At 39.8% G+C, this 27869-nt stretch overlaps 1 protein-coding gene across 3 annotated transcripts in view; it reads right to left on the reverse strand.

The window, feature by feature from the left end:
• Positions 1-3468: 3468 nt before the first annotated feature.
• The window catches only part of dock1 (dedicator of cytokinesis 1), a 243654-nt gene continuing 219253 nt past the window's right edge, over positions 3469-27869 (reverse strand). For 2 of the 3 annotated variants that reach the window (XM_042508037.2, XM_088070340.1), the window contains exons 45-52: positions 26058-26234; positions 23233-23316; positions 14407-14544; positions 12612-12754; positions 12029-12227; positions 9643-9820; positions 6383-6534; positions 3469-4320 (exon numbers count right to left, since the gene is read on the reverse strand). In XM_042508037.2, the coding sequence (XP_042363971.1) occupies positions 4225-4320; positions 6383-6534; positions 9643-9820; positions 12029-12227; positions 12612-12754; positions 14407-14544; positions 23233-23316; positions 26058-26234 (1167 nt within the window). In that variant the 3' untranslated portion in view covers positions 3469-4224. The remainder of the gene's footprint in view (positions 4321-6382; positions 6535-9642; positions 9821-12028; positions 12228-12611; positions 12755-14406; positions 14545-23232; positions 23317-26057; positions 26235-27869) is intronic. The other variant, XM_088070341.1, reaches the window with a different exon arrangement.

A 27869-nucleotide genomic window follows, 5' to 3' on the forward strand; every position in this document is an offset into this window, starting at 1 on the left:
ATGAGCAATGCATGCAGAAAAACTATGCTTTGAATCAATGTATATTTATTTATTTTCACAGTGTGGATGTCCACACTCTAGCTCTCTATGCTTTGGTTTGCAGCATTGATCTGCGATTAGGAGTGCTTGTTAAGTTAGAGGCCATTAACGTTCAGTCATTTTTCTCATGTGGCACCTCCTACATTCCTTTGGGTTTTTACCTACAATCAATGGAAACCATAAATTCCAACAGTTTGATGCTCAAGTAGTGGGTCGAACGCGCATTAGCACTGAGAAAAAAGACTTTAATGAACACCATCGTGTTTTTTGTTATTGTAAGAAGAGTACTGCACTGAAGCAAAGAGTAATGGTCCTTAGAGAGTCAGGGAGTCGAGCCCTGGGTGAGAGTGGAGGAAAGAGGGAAACCATGAGAGAAAATAACATTGGTATGATAGTAAAACTCGCATTTTTATCGAATATTACTTACTCCATTTCTTTCTGTGTTTGGAGAGCAATTTATCATCTAGACAGAGAGTTCATGGTAAAATGAAGGCCCTATGGAGCAAATTTTGTACCTTGTATTCAGTAGTGGTAACATGTACACAACAATGATTGGCCCTTGCCAGGATTAATGGGATTTTACTTTATACACATGAGGACGGAGGGAGCTCGAGTGATTGGTACAGGGAGCATGACAGGAAATAAAAATAGATTCCAGATGAGCATTACTACCTTTCTGATTCATCCCAACCCCTCAGAAGACTGGCTCTGTGGGGATTTATACTCACAAATCGAATCATTTATTTGGTTTATTGATGAATTAACAACATTTAATTCTGCATTCTGAATAGCTGGTGAATGCCAAACATACTAATGAGACATTTTATTGTCTGACAAAATACCACCCATGAGCTACAGCATTACAAGTGGTCTCTTATGACTGTTTCCCACATAAAACTCCAAGGGAAAAGATGTCATTCAGTGTTCCTAATTGGGACGAGAGAGCTTCATAAGCCACAACTTTCTTGAGATGTTAAAAAAAAACAACAAAAAAAATAAAACACCTTCAAACAACAGATGCTACAGTTTGAGCATTTCTCCTCAGGCGGACACCCACTCACAGAGTGTCAGCAGAATAAGAGAGCAGAGGAATATGAGCCACCCGGGGCAAACACTTCAAAAAGGTCCCACAAGCTGGTTTTATGGTACACACAGCGGGGCCTGTAAATACATTTACAAAATGTGCAAATGAGGATTCGGAAATTGAAGGTTCAACAGCAGTATTTTACAGCAGCTTTGAGCCACTGGAGCACAGATAACAGCTGGAAACTGGTTAAAAAAATTAAATATGTGTATTTAGTTTTCTTAACGGAATACTTTATCCCCCAAATGACCATTTGCATATAAATTATTTACCTTGTGTTACACCAAATTCCTGAAGACAACTGTTTCTCTTGGATGCCTCCACGTTGAATGAAGAATCCAAAAACAGAGAATATTCTTGATCAATTTAAGTCACACAACTCGTGCAGTGTAATCCAAGCTTTATTTACCGAGTCGTATGCTCAGTAGTTCCCAAACAGGCAGCCCTGTTTGCTGGGGAGCCGAACTTTAAGTGAATTTTATGTTTAATCTCTTCGAAGCCAGACTCCACTGAGAAAAAACATTCATTTTAACTCACTGAACATGGATGCTGCTGGTCTACTGCTGCCTCCATCTGTCCGTTGTCTGTATCATTGTGTGACTTCGATAAATCTGATTTAACTCTTAATAACATCAAAGTCACACAAAAACATGAACTAACTGATCAAGGTTGCAGATGATCAGCAGAAGACTAGATTATTCTGCACAAGTTGTGTGAGAGTTTGCAAACAAATGTTTTGATATAGTTTTGCTGTTGCTAAACACAGAACCCCTTTTACTTCAATTCATCAAGAATTTTCTCAGTTTTTAAGTTCTTTGTTCACTGTGCATGAAAAAAAAGGTTCAGCTTAACACGGGGTGAGTAACGTCATTTTGTGGGTTAAGTATTCCTTAAATAAGGGAAGAAAAGCAACCAATAAAGCTGCATGGTTAAAATCACAGATTTTTCTTTTAATCGTTAAAACTTGTTACTGCTTTACCACATGAGATGTAGACGTGCATGTTCTGTGTTTAGACGTCTCCTGTTGTATCTGATTGCAGACGTAGCTGCTGTATAAAGTAATAGCTGTAAGGAAGTGTCTATCTATGTATGTCTGTCTGTCTATCTATCTAATAATCAGTAGATACATTATCTATCTATCTAACTAATAAGTAATAGCTACAGTATCTATCTATACATCTAATAATTACAGTTACTAGTTACTTCTCTCAAAAGTAATTCAATTCCTTTCCTCTTACTGCATTTAAAATTAATAAGTTAGTCATCAAAAGTCCAGCGAAAACACTGCTTTTCTCTGCTATGATCAAGACATATGTAACAAGCACATTTAAATTTCAAAAGTTACTTAATTCGAAAAAGTAAGTAGTTACATGTCAGCCCCTTGCAAATTAATATATTAATAGATATACATCTATCTATCTATCTATCTATCTATCTATCTATCTATCTATCTATCTATCTATCTATCTATCTATCTATCTATCTATCTATCTATCTATCTATCTATCGACCTACCTACAGAAAGGCATTTCTGTAGGTAGACTTTCTTTCCAAAAAGCCTCAAACTGATTGCCGTCACTTAACTTTAGTATAAGTTATTCTACCGACACCCAAAGTGAAGCACATATTACTAAACTAATTAAAGTTTAATTCAATTTAAAGCTGCTGCACAACAGATAATTATACACTGACTTAATGGTTCAAACTCCTATCATTAATTTGGAGTCAAAATACATTAAAGCCATCAAGCATGGTAAGCCGAGAACAAACTTGTCAGCCCGCGTGTTTTGCATGGGAGTCCCACGACACCCAATCTGTAATTTTCAAACGCAAAAATTAAACAAAACCATAAAGAATGATCCACATGACGTGTTATTGCGCTGCAGCAGTGTGAAGAAACCACAACTTTTAATGGAGAGATTTAAGTGCGACCTTCAGCAGTTTGTATAAAAGCTGCACGAAGCGGAACAAAGTTGGCACCTGCAGTTTGTCGGCTGCTATAATATATATTTCAAATATGGGCCACATTCCAGATCCGCACTTTCGGCTTTGAAAGAGAGAAATGAGCGCTTGCTGAGCGGACACATTATGTAAATGAGATTGCATTAGCCTATATAGAAGTCATTCCGTGGCGTAACACACCGCGTATAAAACGCCTGTGTGTTGATAATGATGCTTGCTGTTGTGATGGCTGTCAATCAAGCAGATGGAAAGCTTCGTTACCGAGTGTGTGAAGGGAGGAAACGTGTACAGATTGCCGGTTTGTTTTGGATTTCAGAAATATGGAAACACCTCACATCTATTTTAAGCCTCTCTCGCTGTAGACGAAAATAATGAGGCAGACATTTTCTTTTTTAAAAATACATACATTTGAAAGTTTATTCAGAAGTCATGTCAGTAGTGAATTGGGAACAGTCAATATTATTGGAAACCAAGGTTACAGCAATCTAGGACAGGGTCTGAACAAGATATGACAATGCGGTAGGAGTTAGTTGTATGTGCACTCCAAAAATTTTTACCAATAAAATCCGTGATAGGTTCTCACAACTCTGTAAAGTCCCTGTCAATTCAAAACCTACAAGCCCTTTTTTTGTTTCATATAAATGCCACTTAATCTAATGATACGTTAATACAAAAAGAGTCAAATCACATACAAAAAAAAAAACCCTGAAATAAAATAAAATCATATATACAAACCTCTGTACATAGTGGGAATATGAATAAAAGGAGATTATTCTTTAATGTGCTCTCGTATATTTGAGAGTGGGTCAGTATTGGAAAGCTGTTGGTCCTGATAAAGTCTTGAAGTGGCGTCGGGCGTCTTTAAATTCAGTGACTACTCATCTGTGCAACATGCTCCCTGTTGCTGACTGCATCATCGTCAAACTGTAGGCAAAACAAGATAAGAAATAGATTTAAAAATAAAAAAAGATGCTAAGAAGGGGCGCGCTGCAGTGAGGTATTCATCTTGTCAAGCTGGGACAGGGAGCGAGGAATGTGTGGGTAAAAACAGCCGCTTTTTTTGGTGGGAGCGGTTACTGTTGATGTTGTTTTTGTTGTGTTGTCAGTGTGTAGTTTGGTCCTACTGTGAGCGTCTTTGTTCACTGTACAATTCCTGAATCGATGGAGGCCTGTTTCCTGGTGGTCTTGGGGGGAGGTGGAGGAGGGGTCTTGCTGGGCAGAGGAGGTGGAATGTGCTGCGAACAAACAAAACAGTCACCTTGAAATTTTCTCAGATATCGCGGCTTTCCACCAAAATCCAACACTCAAAATATAAAATCTGCTATCGCTCCCTCTCTGACTGACAGGTGTTTTAACGTCAGGATCAGTTTACACAACATTTATGTCTCCTAAGACCGTCACTATGTCAGATCAGCTGATTGTGGCGCCTTAAATTGTCAGACGACACTCAAACATATCTTGCAGTTCGTGTAACAGGAAGGGCAAGAGACAGACTTTCTAAAACAGGGGTGCCAAACATATAGCTCGTGGGTCAGAACTGGCCCTCCAGAGTTTTAAATCTGGCCTGCTGGAAAACTTAAAAAGCCCAGTTCATATCAAAATTAATCAAATTAAAACTTCCAACCAATTTAATGTGACGCTCTACATGAAAATGAGAGCGTGGATTAATGAACAGTGTAGTTAATCACACATTCACTCTTTTCGGCACTCGCCTGCTCAGACTCCCCAGCTGGAGTACCCAGAGTGACACTCCAAGAGCGCGGCTGTTGTAACGAACCAAAAAGTACATTAAAACTAAGGGTCGACAGACTATCGGCCTGCCCAATTATCAGGGCTGATATTTAGCATTTTGCTGATTATCTGTATCTGCGTTTTATTTTAATGATTACTGTTAAAATCAATTCATTAAAAAGTGCAAAGAAAGTATCAGCACAGGAGGAACTTTCATTTTGTAAAACCTCAGAGAGCTATTTTTATTTATTTTGTTTTAATTTAAATTTTCACTTGATTTTATAAAAACGTTGGTGGGAACTTGCTGAATTTGGTGTTGAAAGTCTCAGTTTTGATGAAACATTTGCCAAAGGCATTTAAACAAAGTTTTGTGATGAAGTTTGTTACATTCCACATTCGAAATATTGTATTTTTCATGTTTTGCTAACAAACGGATGTTTTCAGAATGCACCTTTTTTCACTACAAGAAAAAATTGGAGGTTATTATGCAATGCGGTTTGGCTTTACTGGTCTTGCCAATTTGAGATCAAATTGGGCAGTATGTGGCTGTGAAATAAAATGTGTTTGACACCACTGCTCCTCAGCAAAATATGCTGCCTTCCATTACGACACACAGATTGTTGTATGGAAGCTATTTCCCTTCTAGACACGTTTGGGCTGATATCATGTAGTCTGATCCTGACGCAACATTAGACGCCTTAATCTAAGCTGTTTTCTCATGTTAATCATGTTTTTAATTTAGAACATTTAAAAAAACAACACAAAAACAGGTGGATGTTAGTTGAGAAACATAAAATTGTTATTTATCAATTAGTCAAACTAGTGAGTCAAACTAAATGAATAAAATCCATATTTATGTTGTCAAAAAGTTACATTTAAGGCTATTCTGTCCACAAAATGCCCTTCCTAAGACACCTCAGTGCACTTCAGACAACAGTGAAGAAGTAGTAGTCAATGACCTCACCTCTGCCTCCATCACGGGCGGTAAATGAAGAGCGGCTGTCACTCAGCCTCTGAACATCTGCTCTCACTACACTACTGTCCGCCTGCTGCCACACTGTCTGCAGAGACTCCGTCTTACTACCTGTCCACGGGCCGTGACAGTGGATAAATAAGATTAGTTAACGGAGTGGCGAGGCGAGAGGATGGCTAGCGTCGACGCCGGTGAGTGTGGAGAGACGAGCCGCTGATTAACAGCGGGAGGGCTCCTGATGGATGTGAGAGGTAAAGTAATCATCCAATCAATCACGTCTGAGCACCGGGCCGGCGGGGGGGGGGCAAGTATAAATAACAGTGGGGTGGACAGGCGTGCGTAGGCCCTTGCTGCTAACTGACTGATGCCTACACTCTTCTGTGACACACATTACAAAAAATGAAGCACAAATGTTAGTGTGAAACATGCACGGACACACGCAGACATGAACGCACATAAGTACAGGACGTACAGGGGTAGGGGATAGTGGAGGAGGTTGACCTGAATGTCAAGTGTGTGTAGCGGCCTCTTGTTTCATTAGAAGTGCCACGCATCATTAAGGAGCTCCTCTCAGCCCTAATTAAAACACCTACCCTTTGATGTGGCGGGGGTGGAGGAGGCGTCGAGGGACTCGTCAAGTCTTGATTATCTAGCAGGTTGCCGTAATCAGCGTTGCTGCCTTTCACTGGCAGCGGAGGAGGAGTTTCACCTTTGTCAGAACAGCCCATCCCGTTCAGCTCCAGACCTGATGGGCAAGAGGGCGCTCATCAGCTCACATTCATCATCAAACATGATCATAAGCAGGACGCCTGGGATCCGAAATAGATCACATGCCCCATTTCTGGTGATGATCATTTAGACTAATTGTGTGTTTTAAAGAAACCAGAAAAAATCAGAGAAAATGACAATTACAAAAGCAAGAGGACAAGAGGAACTTCAATGATTTTAGACATTAAGATCAGTTCAGTAGTCATGTCAGGTTTTACTCAACTACATAATATGTTCAGAGACTTAAGACTGTTTTAGTCAAAACATTATTTCCAAGGTTAAGTCTGAACTTCAGTGCTGACCACAGCAGGGTTATTTTGGCTTTGAGACTTTCTTGGTTAAGCTTTTTGAAACCTGAGCGATATTACTTTTCTAGTGCTGCTTTTAGATGCCTTTCAAAAGTATTTCAGCCTTTGAACCTTTAACAAATTGGTTTGATTTCAGTTAAAAAAAAACATGGTTAAAAAAAAGCCAATGAGCAACTTGGTAAAAAATGTTCCATCAAATGCAAGACATTAGTAGATTAATTAAAAATTAATTTAAAAATATTTAAAAGGAAATATGTATAGTGACATTTTTTAAAAATGTATTATTATTTAAAATATTTTACAGAATTATTAGAATTTTTAAAGCACCTTTTCCAAGTCTTATTTGCCTTGTTTGCGTGTTTTTAACTTTATTTTTTAATTTTGTTCTTTGTTTTATTTTAACTAATTTTCAGGTAAGATTTTTTTAATAATCTGCTAAATGTTTTGGGTCACTTCTTCTCTTGCTCACTGACTTCTTCCCATGTTTTGGAAAGAAATTAAGCCAATTTGCTAAGGTTTCAGGGGGTTCACACTTTATTTTAACCCCCAAATTAAGCATTTATGAGCACAATATAAACATTGTTTATAATATTAAAGAGGGGTAAAAGTTAGCTTTTGTATAAAAATGCTATTAGTGGCTATGCTAGTAGAGTTGCAATTTGGGAGGTGTTACTGTTTTTAGAGTCATGTGTGTGAATTGTATGTGACGTCACTGAGGAGCCATTTTAAAGGTATAACTACAGTGAGCAGTACAGAAAACACAAGTAAATAATTTACCCAAATCAGTTAAATCATCAAAGCGGAGAAGCAGAAGCAAACTGTAAGAATACCACTCAGAGACAAACTGAGCCAGAAAGCCAGAGAGCATATTTTGGCTGCATTATTGTTTAAACAACATTGATCCATATGTAAAAGTCGGAGTGCTGACCCCGCAATGCTGCCTCCAACCTCCTACTTGTATTTTACCGACTATCTTCTTCACGGTACAGTAAGTGTGCATACCTGTGAACAGTTCAGAAACTATTTCAATCTCTTGAAGTCCAAAGGCATTTCACCGTTGGCCGGCTGCAGAGTTTGTTTACATTATAACCTTGGCTGAGAACGTTTTACTGACTGACCAGATCTCTTTCATATCATATCAATTTTATGGCTAAAGGTTTTGATATTACTACTACTTTATATTACTGAAGTCTTCTGCTAAATTCTGCGTCATGTTTCATTCTTGTAAGAGCCACTTGAGCACATGTTTTATACTTGGTAATTATGTTTGTTTTGGTATATAGCATATAATATGGGTTCTGATTTTATTTAAGTTTACATAACAGTTTCTGTGTGTTTTGAGTGTATAGTGGTAGTCATGTTTATATTTGCATTACTTGTTACAGTGTTTCTGTCAGAATGCAGGTTACGCTGTGTACTAAAGCTATGGTGCCGTAGGGCAGTTTAGTGTCTGTGTAGGTGTGGCTGCTGTATTTTTGTGCATTTTTCTGCATTCCCAAATAAACCTTGTTAAAGATTTTCCTGCCTCACGTGAGTATTTGGATTTTACACAATGGAGCTGGAGCACGAGTCAAAACCGAGACTCCTTGCAAACTAAGCGGCCTAAGAACTATGGTATGTTGGAACGGCTACTATAACTCTGTTGAACTCCCATTTCAACAGTGATGAAAAAAGCGTTAAGCCAAAAAAAACAAAAACAAAGAATCAAATTATGTTAAATGTTCACAAAAGCCATTATTGTCTGAGTCTTAAGACATCATAAAGCATCTTCTAGCAGGAGTAGATGTTTACAGTAAGCAATCGCCTCCATCAGATTTAACAACATGTTAATGGAGAAAGGCAGACTAACTGCTAATATAATTTGTTAAAAAGGAAAACAACCAATGCTTTAACACTGATTTAAAAAAACACCACATATTTAAAAGGGAGTAGGAAGAGGCAAAATCATCTAATCCTGTCCCCCTTTTTTCGTGTAATTACTTAAGATTCCTTTAGTTAATTACTGCTATGTGATTTAACATGAAAGCGAACGCAAAGAAATGCAAAATACCTTTAAAATGGCGATTAGACCCACAATACACTTTGGTTATGGCAACATTTTGTCATCTTTCAAAGACCAATCAACTAAAAGTCATGAAATCTCCTCTGCTACACTTCCATTGACCATTTCTTTTTGTTTAATATGCCTCTCTTGCATGTTCCCCCTCGTTTACAGGAGTCCAGTACTAAACTGATGGAGTGCTTCTTTTCAGTTGCAACAAACTACAGATTTTTATACAAGAATGGGATGAAACTGATCCAGTCAAGTAACAAATTACATCTGAGCATCTCTCATCAGGTGAAAATGTTTCATTTAAGCCTCTAAGAGAGGAGGCAATGCATATGAATTTAAAGCAGTGTGTCTCAATGCAAATAATTTCAATTCTGAAGCAGCAGTGAACACGCTTGATAATTGCGTTAACACACTGAGCCCATTATGAGAGATTCTGGTGTTAGCAGCCAGCCCTGTGACAGAGAGACAAATTTAGAGGTAAATGTGTGGTGCTGACAGTTCGGATTTGCATGGCCATTTACAGAAGCGTTGATAACATCACTCACTGGGCTAGATCAAACTGAGCATCATTGTGTATACCACAGCATGGGGTAAGAGTGATGCAAGAAGTCAGAGGGAGGCAAAGAGGGCCTGCAGGGATTGTAGCTGCAGTCCAAAGATGATACAACCTCTTTATCTTGTGTGTGTCTGAATGGGAGTGAGAGAAAAGTAAGATTGCTCATACTGGACACAGTGTGAAGGCTGAAGGAGAGTTTGTTCCTGGGTGTGATGGGCGGGGGGCCCGGCGAGGAGGAGGAGTTGGACGAAGAAGAAGGGGGTCCAGGGGACACGGAGAGGCGGCGGTCACCCCCAATCTGGCTGAGAACTTGGCTTCTTGGTCTCTGAGGCCGCAGTGGGCTGATCTGAGTGATCATGCACAAACAAAGAAGAATCAGACACTATCAGAGATGGAGTCGTTACTGAGTGCTCAAAGTAAAACAGCCTTAATTACACAACAAGTCAATAAAACAGAAGTGAGAACAGAATTTATTATCTGGCAAAGAAGTTGAGTCTATGGTGAGATATAACAGGAGATCAATAAAAGATCATTTAAAGGAGAAAACTTGTTTCACATCTCCTCAGGGACTGCTGTGTGTGGATCCACACGCACATGAGTCGACTATTTGTATTCCTAAAGGAGAAACCATTTGGATAAATGTGCTCACTGGGTTGCAATATCTTATTTGTGGTTACAAATCACTGTTTGCATGCAAGACCGTGTTCTCCCAGTTTTATTATGGCAGGAATTTGAATATGAAAAGATATGTCCTCAGGGCTATTCCACACTGTAGGCTACATTAACAAACATCTTTGTAATTGGCTAAACTCAAATAGTCCGCCATGAGGGAGACACTGAAAATAACAACACACTTCATTCAGGGATGTAATGCTTTTTTTACAGAGCACTAAAACACAACTGACGTTTGTATTGAGGGTGAAAAAGCAATTTTCCTGATTTATGCGTTCCAGATTAAACTGCAACTGCCTATTTACTACCAGAGACCTCTAGGTGCTCTACCCTTGACCCCCGAGGCAACAGGCTCCTATCACAAGCCAGACGGCTCCACCACTGCTGGGGGCCTCTTTTGGATTCCCATTCCCACCCTTATCTTAATGCCATTAGCCAGTGAGCATTCCCACTGGGCATGCAGAACACAGCGATACTTCTCTGCTGTAATTGACATGGCGGTGGTGAAGACGGACACGAAAACAGCGGAGAGGGGGGAGATGAAGATATGCAGAGTGCAAAGAGAACAGGGGGAGCAGCTGGGAGGCATAAATGTGAGACATGTGATGTAGAGAGGAGAAGGTAGGAGAAAATAAAGAGCGAGTGAAAAGGGTAAAGACCCTGCTACAGATACAATGTTAACTGCACCCCATTATACTACAGAGGTCTTCCACTGCTCTGTGGCACATTACAGGGATAGTTCGGATTTTTTGAAGTGTGGCTGTTTGAAGTACTTATCCATAATCAGTATATTACATACAGTAGATGACAGTTGGCACGCTCCCAGTTTGGAGGCAATGTCGACACAGATGCTAAATCACGTACTGATGTGGACGATGGCAGAAGATCAACATTTTAGCCACATTATTATCAATTTAAGTGTACGCCATATTGAGAGTATTTTCACCGTTTGACTTTGTCGTCAGAAAGCCTTTTCCGACTTGGAATTCAAGGCGTTTCATCCAATTATGCTCTCTTCAAAGCCGCCAGATTTCTTTGATAAAAAACGGTATTTTTTTCTTTGCAGAACACAGGAGTCGCTGCCTCGATCAGTCAGTTTGTTTGTGTTATTGCGTAACTTTGGTGTTTTAAAGGGTTAGTTTGGATTCATCAAAGTCACACAATAACACATACAAAATGAACCGATCCAGGCAGTGGTAAACAAGCAACTCCTGTGTTCTGCAAGGTAAAAATCATGTTTTTGTCAATAGAGTCTGGTGGCTTTGAAGAGAGCGATAAAATAAAAAATAAAAGATTTAGCTCCCTGCTGGAGTGGGCTGTCTGATGGAAAAGCAAAAGAGTGAAAGCTCCTGGAGAGTCCAATATGAAAATGATTCAGCCTTTGGAAGCATAATTGTGCTCGAGTATCATGGTAACAAGCCCATTAGATTTAGTTAATTGTTGTGTTCAAGAATGATGGTGGCACTCAAAAAGAGGTCAGGAGTCACCTTTTGTAATGCTTAGGAACTATGAACATACAGAAATCAACAAGAAACAGTGGAAAAAGGCTTCTCAAACGAAGAAGAAAGAGCATCACGATGCTGGCAGTCTTAACGTTTTTGTGTTCTTCCTGCCAATACGTGACTGTAGTTGTTTGCATATTAAATATTCTAACTTTTATGCATTGAACATCGCCCCTGCTTTCTTCTTTGTGAACCATGAACACCCACGGCAAATTGCCATTGCACTTGCGTAGGATAGATTACAAAAGAGAAAAGAAGAGAGGAGCAGGAGAATACAGAATGGTTCAGGGAAACAATGGAAAATAAGTCAAAGTAAAAACAACAAAAGGAAAGGAAGAGCAAGAAAGAAAATTTTCTTATACAGGTCACTTTTTCAGTACCGTCTCTGATAGTATGACAGCTTCTGCGGGCTGTAGTGGGATCTCCGTAGTCTTCATCTCTTTGTCAAACATCTCCTGGTGCTTACTGTTCCTCTTCTCCTTCTTTTTCTCCTTGCGCTCCCTCTCAGGCTCATCACGGTCCAGCTTGTCCTGAGACTTGGTGTGCAGCTTCTTTGGCAGGAGAGGCTCCAGGGCAAAACTAAAATAAAGATAATGCAATGATGGTCCAGTCAAACAGTCAAGCAGTAATAACTTGTTAAAAGCATAAATGCTAGTTTCATTCACATTTTCTAGACAAAGTTTTTAAGGATTGAGGTTGGACAGGTACACAGTCTTCATGAACTCTGAGTTAATTAAATAAAAATCTCATAAGAACATCCTCAGAAATCCTCTTAGGTTTGAAATGAAAATGGAATCTCTGTACAAATGTTAAATATGAAGCCTGAGTCTGACTTATCGAGATAATGGTGAGGGGGATTATAACAAGACAGTAATCCAAAAACAAATTTTAAACTGCTCTTATAGGATGACCAAAACCCAAAGAGGTATTTCGTGCCCTGAAGAACTCTAAACTAGGTGTTACCCATCTGAGCCGGGCCTGGAAGGGGAGTTGTCTGAGGAGATGGAGGTGACCGAAGCCACTGACAGCGGCCTCTGGGAGGAGGGCATGGTGAAGGAGCGCACCATGGAGTGAGGACGAGGCCCCCGCCGTTCGTCCACTGCCGGCTGAAACCACAGAGGAAGAGAAAAACAGAAGAAATTAATCTTAAAAGTCACAAACTCTGCTCTGTGCATTTTTTTTAAATTTTGTTTTTACTGGCAGCCAGGAGATTTACAAAAAACACAGTTACAAAAACTTAATAAATGAATAAATAAGCCAAGAAACTAGTTAGCAGGCAAACAAATAAAAGCACACAGGGATAGACAAATAAAGAAATAAATAGTTGTAATAATAATAATAAGGAAAAAATGGGGAGATAAAACATCTTGGTTCAAGGCCATTTCTGTTAGATTCCTAATCAAAACAGCCATCTCTATTATGTGAAGGATTACTTTAAATCTAAGTCCCACTTTGATCAATTAGGTCCCAAGTAAAGACAAAATAAATTTATTTATAATATAATATAATACAGGAAAAGTCAGAAAAATACACTTTCACTTGTGACTTATTTTGTTTACAAACACAGAAAGATATATTAAAACTTCCTAATTAAAATTATTGAGTGCCTTTCCTGTTCTGTGCATTTTTATTTTTGTTTATGGTATATCTGGAGGAACAGAGAATCTGTAAGGGGGAAGATCATTCTTAGTATTATCTTAATCCTATGTACCACACAGAGCTCCAAACGCAGCAACATGATCGAACATAAAGTTAGGGGAAACAAACCCCGGTGGTACCATTTATTTCTGTAAAAGAACCTGCAGGAAGAAAATCCTGGTAAGAGTAGCTCTAACAATAAACCCTTCTGCATTTAAAGAGTCTTTCCGTGCGAAGAAAAGGGGCCATCACATATCTGATAGGATAACCTTATTATCACACCCTGGAAAGCGATGGCTTTTCTCTCGTTTGAAAGGTCACCACCCTCTTCCTTTAAATTGAGCGAGGGCGCTGTTACCTCAGGCAAGATTGAGGGAAAGCTTGGCCAAGCAACAATTAAATCTGTAAAGGAGGGAGAGATGGGGGGCAGTCCCCAGCAGCATCCAACTGCAAACAAGCTGACTGTAGCTGAAAGTAAAGGGCAAGTATGACATACATGTTCTAAGTGCATTTAGAGGACATACTGCAAAGGAACTCAGAGTCAGAAATTAGGAGCTAAATAATGTACGTGCTAATTATGATTGTGGTCTTGATATCACATTTTAAAATTGGCATTTAATGCTGTTAATTGTTATTCTAATTATGTTCAATATTTTTCCTGAATGGACAGTTCAGCGATGTTCATCTGTTTTTCCTCTTACCTGTAGTGCTATTTATCAGTCTAGATTGTTTCGGTGTGAGTTACCGAGTGTCGGAGATATCAGACGTAGAGATGTCTCTTATGTCCGACTCTTGAAAATACTGAACTTGATTGCACTCAGCTTGTGGGGCTCAAAGTGCAAAAATAAATAAATAAATACATTTGAAAAACTCAACAGCAATGTCTCTGAAATATAAAAATAAATATGTGGAACAAATGGTAAAACCAAACAAAGGAACAGGATGGTGGGAATCCTATATCATGGATTTCTGGGAGGTATAACAATAACGTATTGGTATGAAATCTTTGGCCAAACACACCGGGCTGCAGATTCCATCAGTGCCTGCTAAAAATGACCACACTGAGCTACAAAGCACTTTTCATGTACCAGAAAGGTCACAGACAAGCAAAAGCTCTTACCAGGGTCTTTACCCCGTACTGTTTCTCCACCTTCTCTCGCAGCTGCTTGAAGCAGGCCTCCAGGCGGTCGTGGAAAGGCCTCAGCGCCTCTGTGACCTTCTCTCCATGGATGCGGACACCTTCGGCGAGGTGCGGGATCTGGCGGGGCAAAACAGGCAGTGTGAGAAAACTCCATCCAACATACCCTGGAGAGATGAGAGGTTAGCGGCATGCCGGTTCTCCATTCATCAGAGGAATGCGCTCCTGTCTCGCCACATACATCCAATTTAACTTACATGACCTGTGGGCCATTGCTGTGCACACTCAGCACAAGCAGTGAATGTACATCAGTGCATAAATAGGAAACATAACTGCAACCGTATCCAGGTGGACTATAGAAAAAAGCGTTGCCATGACACTCCCTCCCACTGCCACCCACCTACAACATCAACACATTATGACACTCATATTAAACAAGAGCAGAATACATGAAAAGGCATGTACAGCATGTGATGGATGTTTTTCCCTCAACCTGTGACGTAAATAAAGACGCAATGCACCCTTTTTCCAGCACACTTCTGTGTCGCACACTGTAGGCAGGTGGTGAATAGCAAAACAAAAAACAGCAGCATCTCAGGTAGAAGGAGAGAGAGACGAGGAGACGGAGAGAGCCAGGGAGAGTCTGAAACTGCTGAAAACTAGTAATTAGGAAACCCCAGCGCCACAGTCAGTGTCAGCAAGCTCTGCTGACTAAATCTGGCAAGAGGAGGAAGCGTCATCCCTTGGGAAGCGAGTGTTTGAGTGATTTTTTTGTCTTCTCCTCTGGTTGAAGTCACAGGTCAATTTTTTTTCAGAACCTGGTGTTGTAGTGCTACATGTCATCTTTGGTAAAGTAGTGGAGGATTGCACAATAACTAGTCAGAAACCAGCAAAGCTGTTACACTCAGCTGTGGTAATAACAGACCTTTTCTTTCCCATGGCAACTGTAAAAATATTCCCCATCTGTCTCACTGCTATAAGTGAGAAATACTGTTTAAGGTGAAAGGAAAGCAGCTTATGCTTTTATGCTTATGAATAAGTAAAAACAACAACAAACAAAAAACAAACCACATTAGAGGGAATTTAATTCAAACGTTTATATTAATCGGCCTCAGAGTGGTGCATTTGAACACTTCAAAAACAACACTAAACTGCAGAGTGCATCTTCTGCCTCATCTTAAGTACAGTAGCTTTTACTCCTAACAAATTCACCTAAGCCTTGAGAAAATGGAACAAAGCATCTGCCATAGGTGGGCCAGTAAAGAGAGGAAGTGTGTGTCTGCTAACCTCAGATTCTCTAGAGACAGCTCGCCTTTCTTCCTCGCCTCCGAGGACAAACTGCCCCTCCGCAGCAGGCTACAGCGCGAACCGACTTCACTCAGCTGGCACACAACACCAGCTCCGTTTTGTGATGCAACCTTTTGTAACAATCTCAAACGGTGCATGTTTTATTTACACACGTTTCAACACATGGTGGGCTTATTAACGGAGAAAAAATGAATACTGAGATGCAGAAAAAGCTGATTGAAAAACCAGTTCTCAGTCATGTAACAAACCGCACAGACACATGAAACAGCACTCTATGACAGGAAGCACATAGTGAGCGTCTGCTGAGCATGTATCATGGTGTGGAAAATCCAGGATATTTCACTCACTGACTGTTAGTTACTGTGCTCCACAAAACCACAGCTCTGGCACAGAAAGATAAATGAGAAAAGGCTACAGACACCCTATGAGGATTTCCCCTGATATTGAGCACCTTCATCATCACCGCTGGGACCTCTTGGAGGAGAGAGGAGAGCAGAGGAGGCTGAGAGAGAAAAGGTGAGAGGAGAGAGGCAGAGTGGAAAAGGGCTAGGAGTGAGAGAAAGAGGGGAGGGAGAGGAGAAGAGGCTGAAGGGCGAAGTGTTGTGAGACGAAAAGAAGGCGGAAATGGGGAGAAGCAGCGGCGAGAGTGAAAGCTAAGGCAAGATTCACGTCTCTCAGGATACCCACATCTTTTTATAGACCTTAGGATGATTGAGTGTGACTGAGTGGTGGCATGGCAACAGAAATCTGCTTGGTGGCTGCACACAGATGAGCCCATTGTGGAAAAGACTCAGGCTCAAGATTGCTAACACACACACACACACACACACACACACACACACACACACACACACACACACACACACACACACACACACACACACACACACACACACACACACTGTACATGTTGAGTAGTTTAATTACATAAACCAACTTTTTAAAACAGCTTTTATTCTGCTCCAGCAGTCTAACTATGAGAGACTATGAAAGTTTGTGATATCAGTGTGAGATATTACCTCATATGAGGCTGATGTTAAAACCAGATAATTAGGCACTGGAGACCTGAAGCTAGGGAAGGGTATTGTTAAAATTTTAATGGTACGACTATTGTTACAGATATTGCCTATCAAACTTGTACTTTAAATGTATTTCTTATTGTTCTTTTAGGGCTGTCAAACAATTGATTTTTTCAATCGAGATTTATGGCAGAATTTGAATAGTTAATCGCCATTAATCGCTTTTTGAATCATATGTTTTCAGTTCCATTTATTTTGCATATCAAAACAGTTACGAGGTCCATATTGACAAGGTAAAACAATACTTACCCGATTGTGTTGATTGAGAATCAAATGACAACATAAAGTGGGCATTTCTGTAAAGGGGAGACTAATGCGTACCCACAGAACCAATTTTTGTTCAGATATCTGGAAGTCAGAGGTCAAGAGACCCTGTGAATTGACCATGCTGGTCTTCCATCTCCAAAATTCATCCTAACTTTGGAGCATTCTCTAGCATGACCTGGTTGGTAACACAGGATGTCTCGGGTTATCTAGTTTCATATGATACCAGTATCATCACTCTCAGCCCAGCGCAGCCTCTTAAAGGTCGACTGGAATATCGACTAGCGATCAGCGTGATTTAAATAACATTTAAATAAAATAAATGTTACGTATGGCCCTTAATCACATCGCGATTACTGTGTTAATGCTGACAGCCCTACATTTGTTGTTATTTTTTGTTATTAATAAGGACACTGTAGAGCGACGCTACTCAAAGAGAAGCTGTAAAAGGAGCTTTTCAGCTGGTTTCAAGCCGAAACACGAATCATAACCTGCTCCCGACCAGGTGAAGTTTGCTATAAAAGTTACAAAGGCAGTCTAGCCAGGTTAAAAGACAGTCACCTTTGCAGGACAGAAAACCCTGGCTTTAGACTCAACAAACCTTCATGTTACAGCCCCTTGATGAACAGTAAATTATCCAGGGCTACGTTTCTATAAGTCTTTGTGCCCCTAGTGGTCAGAAATCATTGATTGCAGCTTTAAATTTGGTGTACATAACTGGGACATCATAAGCTGGTTAAAGTTTATTGTATATAGGGAGACAGCATTACCAACAAAGCACAAAGCAGCAGATAAAAAATTTGGCCTTAGGGTTTCTCTGCAATACAATCACTACTTCACCATCAAAGTCTATCTTTTCTTTACTTCCATAACACATAAATGCAGATTTCACGTCTCCTTGTATATATGCTCAATCTCCCATTATCTTTCCTTGCAAACCACAACTTTGAACTAAACATTCACCTTTCAAGCTGCACTTTGTGGGCATGCTGTGATTGCAAATAAAGCCCCAATCCCATTTATAAACAGGTGAATGCCAGTGTTACCATCTCAAATGAAGTATGAAAGAAATGGCAGAGCTGCTTAATATCAGCAGTGTCTCTCCGATCCCTGTGTGCTTAGCTGAACCTTGTCACTCTAACCCTCTCTAATGCACAGTGAGAAGACTTCTGAGCCACACCCTGAGGTGCTGGAGCAGCCACATTTCCTTTGAGAAGCTGGTTATTAAGGCTATGATGACATATTAAGACCTTTCATGAAGGTCACAAAGGTCTTTGAGAAGTACACAGCCAGTGGTGAGTCAGACAGACTAATAAGCAGGCAGACTCTGCTATATGAGATGAGGGGACCAAAAGCACAAGCAAAAACCTTAATCAAAAGAAAAACTATAGAAAAAAGAATTTTCACTGAAATACCTATTTTCCTTCAGAAAGTGCACATATATGTGATTTTTTTTGGTGAAATGTGAGAAACCCTGCTAAAAATAGATGATAAACTCCTTTTCCATTGCCAGTAAACGAGCATGCCTTTTTCTTGCCACATTAGATGTCAAAAGCACGCTGGAAAACAAGGTTAGGGTTTTACATATGCTGAGTTTTTCGCACCCTAAAATCCATTAATGTCAATTAATTTACCCATAAGGTGCCCTCAAAAGCAAGGGTGGTGCCTGTTTTTCAGCACGGCTGCATCTTGAGATAAAGTTCAACTTTTGAAATCCACCACCATGTCATGTGACGTGGAAAAAACAAACTTTTCCTTGGTTTTTCCTTTCCTTTCTTACAAACCAGTCTATGGTAAATATGGACAAGTTGATCATTTTTGTGCAGGGCTATGCAGAGCTTTACCATCTGTCCCATGGTGAATATTTTAATTTTCACTTTAAAACACAACACCTTGAAGAAGATCAGCGACAAACTCAGGATCTTTGATAAATAAGCAATAATATTGTGTTGGTTAAGTTCACTTAGAAAATGTCAGATACAACCGGCCTTCATGCCCTTGAAAGATAAAAACAAGAACAGCACCCAGCACTTTACCAAGCAGTAAAGACACAAAACATGTCCCGGCTGTAACTACGCAGTATGGAGACCAGTGAAAATGTTACTGAAGATACATCTTCTTTTATATGTATTCAGTCTATCTTTCAAACGTGGTGCCTACAAGGGCTGCAATGATTAGTCGAGTAATCGATTAGTCATTAAAAAGAAAATATATATATTGCTAATTACTGGATTTTGATAATCAGCTTATTGTTTGTCATTTTTCAAGCAAAAAAGTCAAACAGTTGCTGGTTGCTTTAGCTTCTTTCATTTGATATTTTGCTGCTTTTCTTTGTCAATTTTAATAGTAAATGAAGAGTCGGTTTTGGACAGTTGGTTGGACAAAAGAACGTCACTTTGGGCTCTGGGAAATTATGAAGAGCATTTTTCATAATTTTTTGTAATTTTTTAATCAAAAAATTAGTAAAATATCTGCATATTAATCGATAATGAAAATAATTTGTTGCAGCCCTAGTGCCGACTAATGTCAAATTATGTTCAAGCGCTGCTTGGATGCTGCTGGCTAAGATGTCGCAGAAGTTACTGACGGTCGCACTGGAAAAGGGAGAAAAACTAGCGTGTCCTTTGAGTGCCACACTTAATCAGTGCCGAGCAGAGCTGGAGCTGATACCTGTGACTACTGCAGAGTTATTTGTCCTGGGAATTGATGCAAATTGTAACTACTGTAACCACTAAAAACAAAAGTCAGATGTTGGTTGGTTTGTGTCCAGTTTGGAAAGGGTATAAAGATTCTGTTCATGTTGATAGTTCCCTGGTGGAAATTGCCTCCTTAGGTCTGTGATTCAATTTATTGATCACTGAGTTACCCTTAAAAACTTTAAAATAGGATGGATCATGGTGCAGTGAGAAGTTAAAGCTGCTAATTTAGGCATCTGTCTGGAGCGTTTGCTAATTATAACCAGAAACATCAGAGAAAACACCTACTTTATGTTTGCCAGGGAGCTTTTTACAAATCCTAATTTCCTGATTTCCAGTTGCTCATTTCCTCTCTAATTACTAGATGAGGACAATGGGTATTTCAGAATAACAGTGCACGCTGGCTCATTTCGAAACGTTTAGTTTGTTCATTGGAGCAGGCTCGCATTCATTTGTCTCATTTAGACACATTCAAGATGCGAGATAAACAAGCATGCTGGCTCTGGCACGGAGACAGCTGATACCATTTCAAATCAACAACTCTGCCTTAGTCATCTCTTTAAAAAGGGTTCTGTGTGTGTATGTTTGGCGTGGGCTCTGCAAACATATTTCTGCTTTCTCTATGACATGTCTCTGTGATGATCACACCAAACGACTTCAATAGTGTCTTTTTGTGCTTGTGAAAGATACATACCACCGTGATTTCAAACACTTGGTTAGCTTGATGTGAGGGACATTTTTTAAACCAGCTGCCAAGATTGAGCAACGCGTTTATCTCATACTGGTATGACTGGGGTGCACAACAGAGCTCCTGCTAATTAGTACTGTGGAACGTGGGTGGAGGATCATTTCAAAATTGCGGCTTGATTTCTAACACTATTTTGAGTCGAGCTGAAATCTCAAATTGATGCTGAAATGGTTATGGCGCTTTCACATTTTAGTATCGCATTGTAACCAACGCAAAACAAAAGTAGTCTTACAGGCATTATTGTTCAGCGCCTTTGCTTCCAGATGGATATAAAAATATCTGATAGGTCTTGAAGGTAAAATCTGGTTGCATACTTCAACCTTGACAGATGTAATGCACTTGTGATATTCACTTTTTTCTAGGAGTAATGAAGTAGTTTATTTTTAGGCTACCCTCGCCTGCTCTGTCAACCTCTACTTCAGTCAAAGATATCCTACATTTTCTTATGTTTACACAATCTGAATGTCAAAAACGAGTATGAACACACTAGATTAACAGCTTCAGTGGATAATAGTAATTCTAAAAACAGTGTAAGGAGAAATAAATATGTGGGCAGCATCACAAATTACATTGGATAAGAAGCCAATATATTCCTGTGTGAATCATTGCGCCTTATAAAGACAAAAAGGTTTCACAAATACAGAGGAAGTTTTCAGATTCGGAGGAGTTCCGCCAGAGATGCAAAGCACAAAGTTGACCTATTTTACAACAACGGAGAGGGGAACAACTACTGCAAATTCAATTAACTTTCCTTTTCTTGCAGCTAGCGATAGGAAGCAGACAGAGAAACTTCTTGTGTCTGTGCTCGATTCCTGGGTTAACCATAAGGCAGAAAACAATGACTTACTGATTATTAAAATGACCCTTATTTCAGAGCTGAAGAGTTAAGACAGAGTCGTAAAAGAAGCAAAACAAAACTTACAGTGCAGCTTTCTAAGGGCGTTTTTTGTTATTCCACTCGAAAGCCACGACAAGCCAGAAGTTTATTAATCAAAGATGAGCCACAAATGAGCTTCAGAGATTCATAGTAAGCTGTAAAACAGCACGTTTTGCGACGTATTCGAGCAATATGTGTGTATGAGCATTTCTCGTCTGCTGTGTGTGCACTTCCCCCGGGCTCAGCGAGGGTGCAGAGCTCGCAAAAACCGCCGGTGCTGATCTCTCGCTGTCTCTCCACGCAGTGGAGCGTCCTCCTTAACTTCAGAATGTTTGCTTCAGCACTCTCCCTCGCTATTATCTCCACTGAACTCTTTAACACACTTTTCCCCCCGCTCACTTCACTTACTGTCATTGGATACTCTTGGCAGTGCACTCACAAGTTCTTCAAACGATATTATATTTTCAGCTGTAACCTTTCACATTGAGTTTTCATTTTGCAGCTGCAGTACTTTAGTGAGGGGACAACATTTCAGATATAAATGCCATAATACACAAAACCAAACAGGTATCCTTCAGCTTAGAAACTCTCCACTGTGTATGTGAAGGACTTTCAGATGTCAAAACGCAATGCCTGGTGTCTACACTTGTGCATGCATGGTCCCCAATTTTATAGAGATTTCATTAATAAACTTCTTAATAACTTAAACCATACATGTAAGGCCATTATGCTTTCAGCACCTGGAAGGCTAAGTGAATGGCCCAAAGCAAATCCATGCAAATTAAGAAAGCTCACTCAACCTGAAAGGCCAAGTGGCATGAATTCACATTTTCATGCATCTCATGCTCCTCCAAACCATCTAATCACACTCAGTGTTTTGGCTGCCTGTGGGCTATGCCTTCCTCTGCTCTTTTCATGTGCCATGGAAAAAGAAATACCATGTAATATGATGAAAAATGTCATCTTTTAAGGTAATGAGTGTGTAATTTGGGATGAGATGGCCATGACACTTTTCTTGAACCCTAACATGTTTGTTGAGATAGACGGGTGCTTTAGTATGGGCCTATTTAATCAGCAACCTCCCTGTAGCCCTGCTAGGAATGGGTGCCACAACCTAGTATAAAGACACCCCAGGGCTAAATTATTAAATATTTTAATTCAGTTATCATTATTATTATTATTTATTATTATCAATACTATTATTACCATTATTATTCTTATTGTTACGATTAAGCTGTTATGATTATTATTAAGCTCTGACAATCGTTTTTTAATTGGTATTTTTTCAAGTTTTATTTATTATCATGCCTCTCACCTCCTCTCTATATGTGGGGGCTGACTTCTCTTTCTCTCACGCACGCACGCACGCACGCACGCACGCACGCACGCGCATACACACACAGAGTACATGTTTGATGGTTTAATAGGGAGGGAGATAGTAGTACAGAGAAAGAGAGAGAGACATTGTGTTACTGGTTACTGTTGTTGTCACTTGTTATGGTTCTATGCATTTTCTTTTTTTTAAAATTTTGTTTCTGCACTTTGTGATGTGCCTGGGGTCAAATATGTGACCAAAAATATGTTATTTTTTATTTAAGTTTTTATCACATTTTTATCAAAGTAAAACAATGAACATTTGTAATTTTAAAATTTGCATTACCAAAAACTAAAAAAAAAAAAAAAAAAGGTTTTGAATAGGCTGCTCACTGCTGAAAATGTCTGGCCCATCAAAATTTACAACCTAATTGAATTTGTAATTAAATCGCCCTGCTTTACAAACTACACTGCGATTATACGCACTCCACATAGCTGCAGATGTATGAAGTTCAGTCTCACCTGCCAGGCGATAAAGTCCTTCAGTTTCTCTATCTTCTCAAGGTCCTCTGGGTGTTCCTGCATGTACTTATCATTGAAGAAGGCCTGGAGAGGAAGGAGAGGAAATACTGGAGTGAGTCTGTTTATATGAAGGGAGGAAAAGGAGGAGTAAGTACAGGGGAAGACGGCTCGAACAATGTGAAATGTGGAGAAGTTTGTAATATAAATAAAATGAGAAACGGGTGTGAAAAAAAAACCCTGAGAGTCGGGGGATAAAGCACTGGGAGGGGCTGTTAAGATGAGAAAATTTTTAGTCGAGACATCCGTCTCTCCTCCAACACCTGCACTATTTCACTGAGACGAAGGAGTGACCTGAGGGCAAAGAATTCACGTCGTTCCTCCTCTGACTCATACTGCACCGTTTCACGAGACCAATATGAATCTATTCCAGGTTGTGATATATGCTGGGGATACAACAGACTATCACCTTTTTTTTTTTTACCATCAAATACAATGTAAAAGGAGATACTCTTTCCATGAGCTGCTATTGTGTTACTGTGAATAGAGTGTGCAGCTCAAAACCAAAGAGTAAACTAGAGATGTGCTGAGAAACACAATACAGGGAAGACTGAGTTTTAAAAGTAAAAAAGGCGAGGGTCACATCAAACAAAAATGGATTTATAGTGATCTATGATGAGAGGCAAATAATATGTGAGTGAGTGAGTGGTCACGAGTGTGTTGATAAAAATATTGAGGCTGATGGAATGAGAGCTTCTAGGACCTAAAATATGCACGAGATCATGATTTCATTTCACAGCATGAAATCCAACCAGGGGAAGAATCGGTTCATTTGAATTAGCTTTGACCTAAGTTTAATATATAAGGAATTTAAAGACATTTTTAGGAAATCAAAACTTGTCAAAATATTTTGTGTTTGACATTATGGGAAAACTGCTAACTCACTTTGATTCTGAGAGTAAGATGAGGATACTGATGCTGCTCTCATAGATATGAAGCTGAAACAGCAGGTGGTTTTCTTAAGTCTAATTTACACCTCTGTAGCTGCTCCTCTGCCTTCCGTGTGTGTGCCAGTATTGCAGCAGATTGCACTTTGCATGTGATTTCACACATGCATGTTGGGACTTCCTATTGAAGTTTGCACAACTTAGCGCCGCTGTAGCTGAATAATTCCATTTCCCTTATGTCTGATCAAAGGGAGAAGCCAGGACAGCATTAAATAACACGCTGGCTTCTTCTCCCCCCCAACGTCCCCGCTGTTTCCATTTTTACCAGTTTGTCTCTCAGAGGCTTCCATTTTCAGGTACACTCTCCAGCTCTTCAGTGATCTCCTTCCAGGAATTTTGACTGATTTATTTTCTATAATCTCTACAAGAGTGATCATACAGGTGACGATTGCCAAATTTGCGGCTTTCTCGGTAGATTAACGACTTCTCAGACCCTCTTAAGCACTTCATTTCTAAAAAGCAACATATTTAGCAACGTATTCAGACCACCAGGGAAAAAAAACATTATGTTAATTAATTCAAATGCATGTTACTCAGAGTAATCACAGACGACGGCTTTTCAAACATCAGCATGGGATCTTTCTGTTTCTCTCTTCTTGCGCTATGCAGTAGGTGTGGGACAGTTAGAAGACGCCAGTTGGCGTGGGAGTTCAGCTGTAGTGAGTTTCTATGGTTACACTGTCGCTCTCCCTATCTTAACTGAAAATGCAGAAAAGTGGTCTCCTGTAGTATAGGCTCCATAGCTATCATGCCATTAAAATGTTTCATTAAGTATTTTTCTTTTGATCTAATTCAGCAAAGTTTTAATGCTTCCGTTACCTTTATAGCAAAGTATTGGGCAATGACATCACTAATATGCAAAATAGTGTATGATGTCATCTGGTGACTTTTAGCAACTTCTGGAGCTTGTGCTAGCTACTTTCATTGATGAAGAGTTGGCAACACTGGGGATAATATCTTCTATCTTTGGCTAGCCTTTCTTCAAACTGCTAAAGATTTTTTTTTGTTGTAGTAATATTTGTGAGATACATGTGCGGACAGCCCAGTTCACGGCTCGTCTGCAGCCCCTGGCATGTATTCACACTTTTTAGGAGGTGTGTGCCATGTCTCTACAGCCCTAAAACCATCTCTGTGGAAGCTCTCTGCAAGCTTTTCTGCAGAAGTATAAATGAAGCATTATGGAAACGGGGGGGGAACAGCTTGGCTGGCTCTGTCCAAAGGTAACAACATCGGTACCTCTGAAGCTCACTATTTAGCACGTTCTGCGTAAAAACTGAAGTGTAAAAAACAAGTTGAGAAAAGTTGTGTTACAGGGTTGATGTTTTGAACTACTTCTTGGTTGGTGCAGTGACTTCCTGAAGTTTCCTGGAAACCTCACTGTGACGAAAAGGAAGTTAACTCTTTGAAACCTGGGTAAATCGGCTTGATTTCTTTAAATAATAAGAAGGCAATGAGCATGTTCAGAAGAAATGACCCAAAAATCAGCAAAAATTAGCAAACAAAAAAAGCCAAAAAACAAACAAACAAATACAAAACAAGACAAAAAACAATTGTCCAAGCAAACTTAAAATGGCAAAGAATGAAATCGAAATAACCTAAAAAAACTGTATTAATTCTGTCAAGTAATTTTAAATATAAAATCATCATGCATTAATCATATTAATCTTATCCCTAACTTAAACAAAGAAGCGTATTTCCAAAATTGTCAAATTATTCCTCCTGTAAAAGTAGAGCGAAGCTAAAAACATGATGCAGTCATAAAGGCGGGCAGGGTAATGTCAGGGATAGAATAGATTCTGAGATTTTTTTCATGTTTTCTACCTTCTCATAGTTGGCAAAACCTCCCATGACAGCTGGGTCCACAATCCCGTTGAGCAGCATGGAGAGGGGGTTGATGGGAAGGTTGGGATCGTTGAGATGCCTCTGCACCATGCTGCTGATCTTCTCATTGGTCAGCTGCATCGTTTCCAAGGCGTTCTCCAGCGGACTGATCTCCTCCTGTGCAGCACAGTTAAATGAAGGCGTCATCAAATATTCTCAGCACTTCTTCACCTCTTTCAGTGAACATACACACATAGATCACCACTGTCTCTGTCCTCCCAACAGTCGAGCGGAAACATTTTGCGTTCACTGACTAGGGATAGGTTATTAGACGATGGGCTTGGAAAGCGTTAACTACGCACATAAATCTTGGAGGATAGTGAAGTAATGAATCATTTTCCTATGCGCCCATACATGAACCTGCAACTGTCAAACGAAGATGAATGGCACGTTGGTGTCTGGGAATTTAAGTTCCCATGTCAACAAAATATAATTCTGTGAAAAAATAATAAAATGCTAGAAAATACCGACATTAATTCCACAACCGCAAGAAAGAAAATTCCAACTTAATCCGCGTAACTCCACGTGGAGGCAATCTCATTACTCTGGACGGGAAAAAAATCACCTCCTTGCAGCTTGCTAGTAAGAATTTCGAAGAAACATGAGTGGATTGTTGAGTAAATGTCAGACTGAGACCCTGGCCAAAAAAATAAAGATGTTGTGCCAGGGAGACAAATCTGCAATCTGTGCTGGTATGTCTCAGTCCAGCTTGATAAAAAGCATTGTCAGATGGAGGGTTTTAGCTTGGTGAATCTCAGCCCAGTCATTAAGCTTTAAATAGAGAGTCTAACCTAGGGGACCTGGCCTCTCCCTGGCTCATCTGGAGGGCAAGCTGCTCCTGACAGTATGTTCCAACCCAGCCTGAAGGAAGAGGCCTCTGCTTTGAATTAGTGTGGTGATGGAGAGTAGCACTTCGCTACATGGACTTGGGAGTTTGGGGTGGGATCAAATCTTTGGGATGAAATGATTGTGCTTAGGATGTAGCAACAAGAAGGGCTATTTTGTTGAGCTAAATGTCCAAGCTGCCTGCTGTGAGGCTGCCATGTTGTGCTGCAGCTATGAAAAAGAGATCAGGGCCTGTATTTCATTGCAGGATTCTGGGTTTTGTGCATAATTTCATTGATTTCTGCAAATTTAGTGCTTGTAATGAGGGAAATTCCTAGACACATTTAAAGGAGTAGCGTGTATGATTTAGTGGGATCGAGTGATGACAATTGGCAAATGCAACCAGCTGAAATTTCTCCCATGTGCAGTGTTTGAACTCCCAGTTCGAGTTCCTTCGGTGTTCAACGTTTAACAGGTTTTAACGGGGAGCTGAGTTATCAAACGGATGATTTAAGTATGATTTGACTGTAAATTGCAGTTGTATGGACACAACAGTAGACCGACATTTAAAGGGTGAAATAATGCCCCCAATTCGGTTGGACTGGGTGGCTGGAAATTACAAATAGCTCCTTTAAAGAGGGGGAACTTGCCCACATTTTGCACACTGAATTTTAGACACTGGAGATTCTTATTCTAAATGGAACTGTTACGGTTAAATAAAGGTTAAATAAATGGCTGCTGAGAGAGCAGACTGTAGGTAACACCTTGGCTGAAGACAGACTCCCAGAAGTGCCTCTTCCTTAAGCTGTCACCAACACAGACATGAAAGTGACTAATCAAGGCGACAAATAAAGAGTAATTGATTGCGCAATACTTTGCCGAGCTAATTACGCTAAGTAGTGCATTTGTTTTGGGACAAACTAATGA

The sequence above is a fragment of the Plectropomus leopardus genome, chromosome 19 (assembly GCF_026936395.1).
Source record: "Plectropomus leopardus strain MGB_pleo_1.0 chromosome 19, ASM2693639v1, whole genome shotgun sequence".
Taxonomy (NCBI): domain Eukaryota; kingdom Metazoa; phylum Chordata; class Actinopteri; order Perciformes; family Serranidae; genus Plectropomus; species Plectropomus leopardus.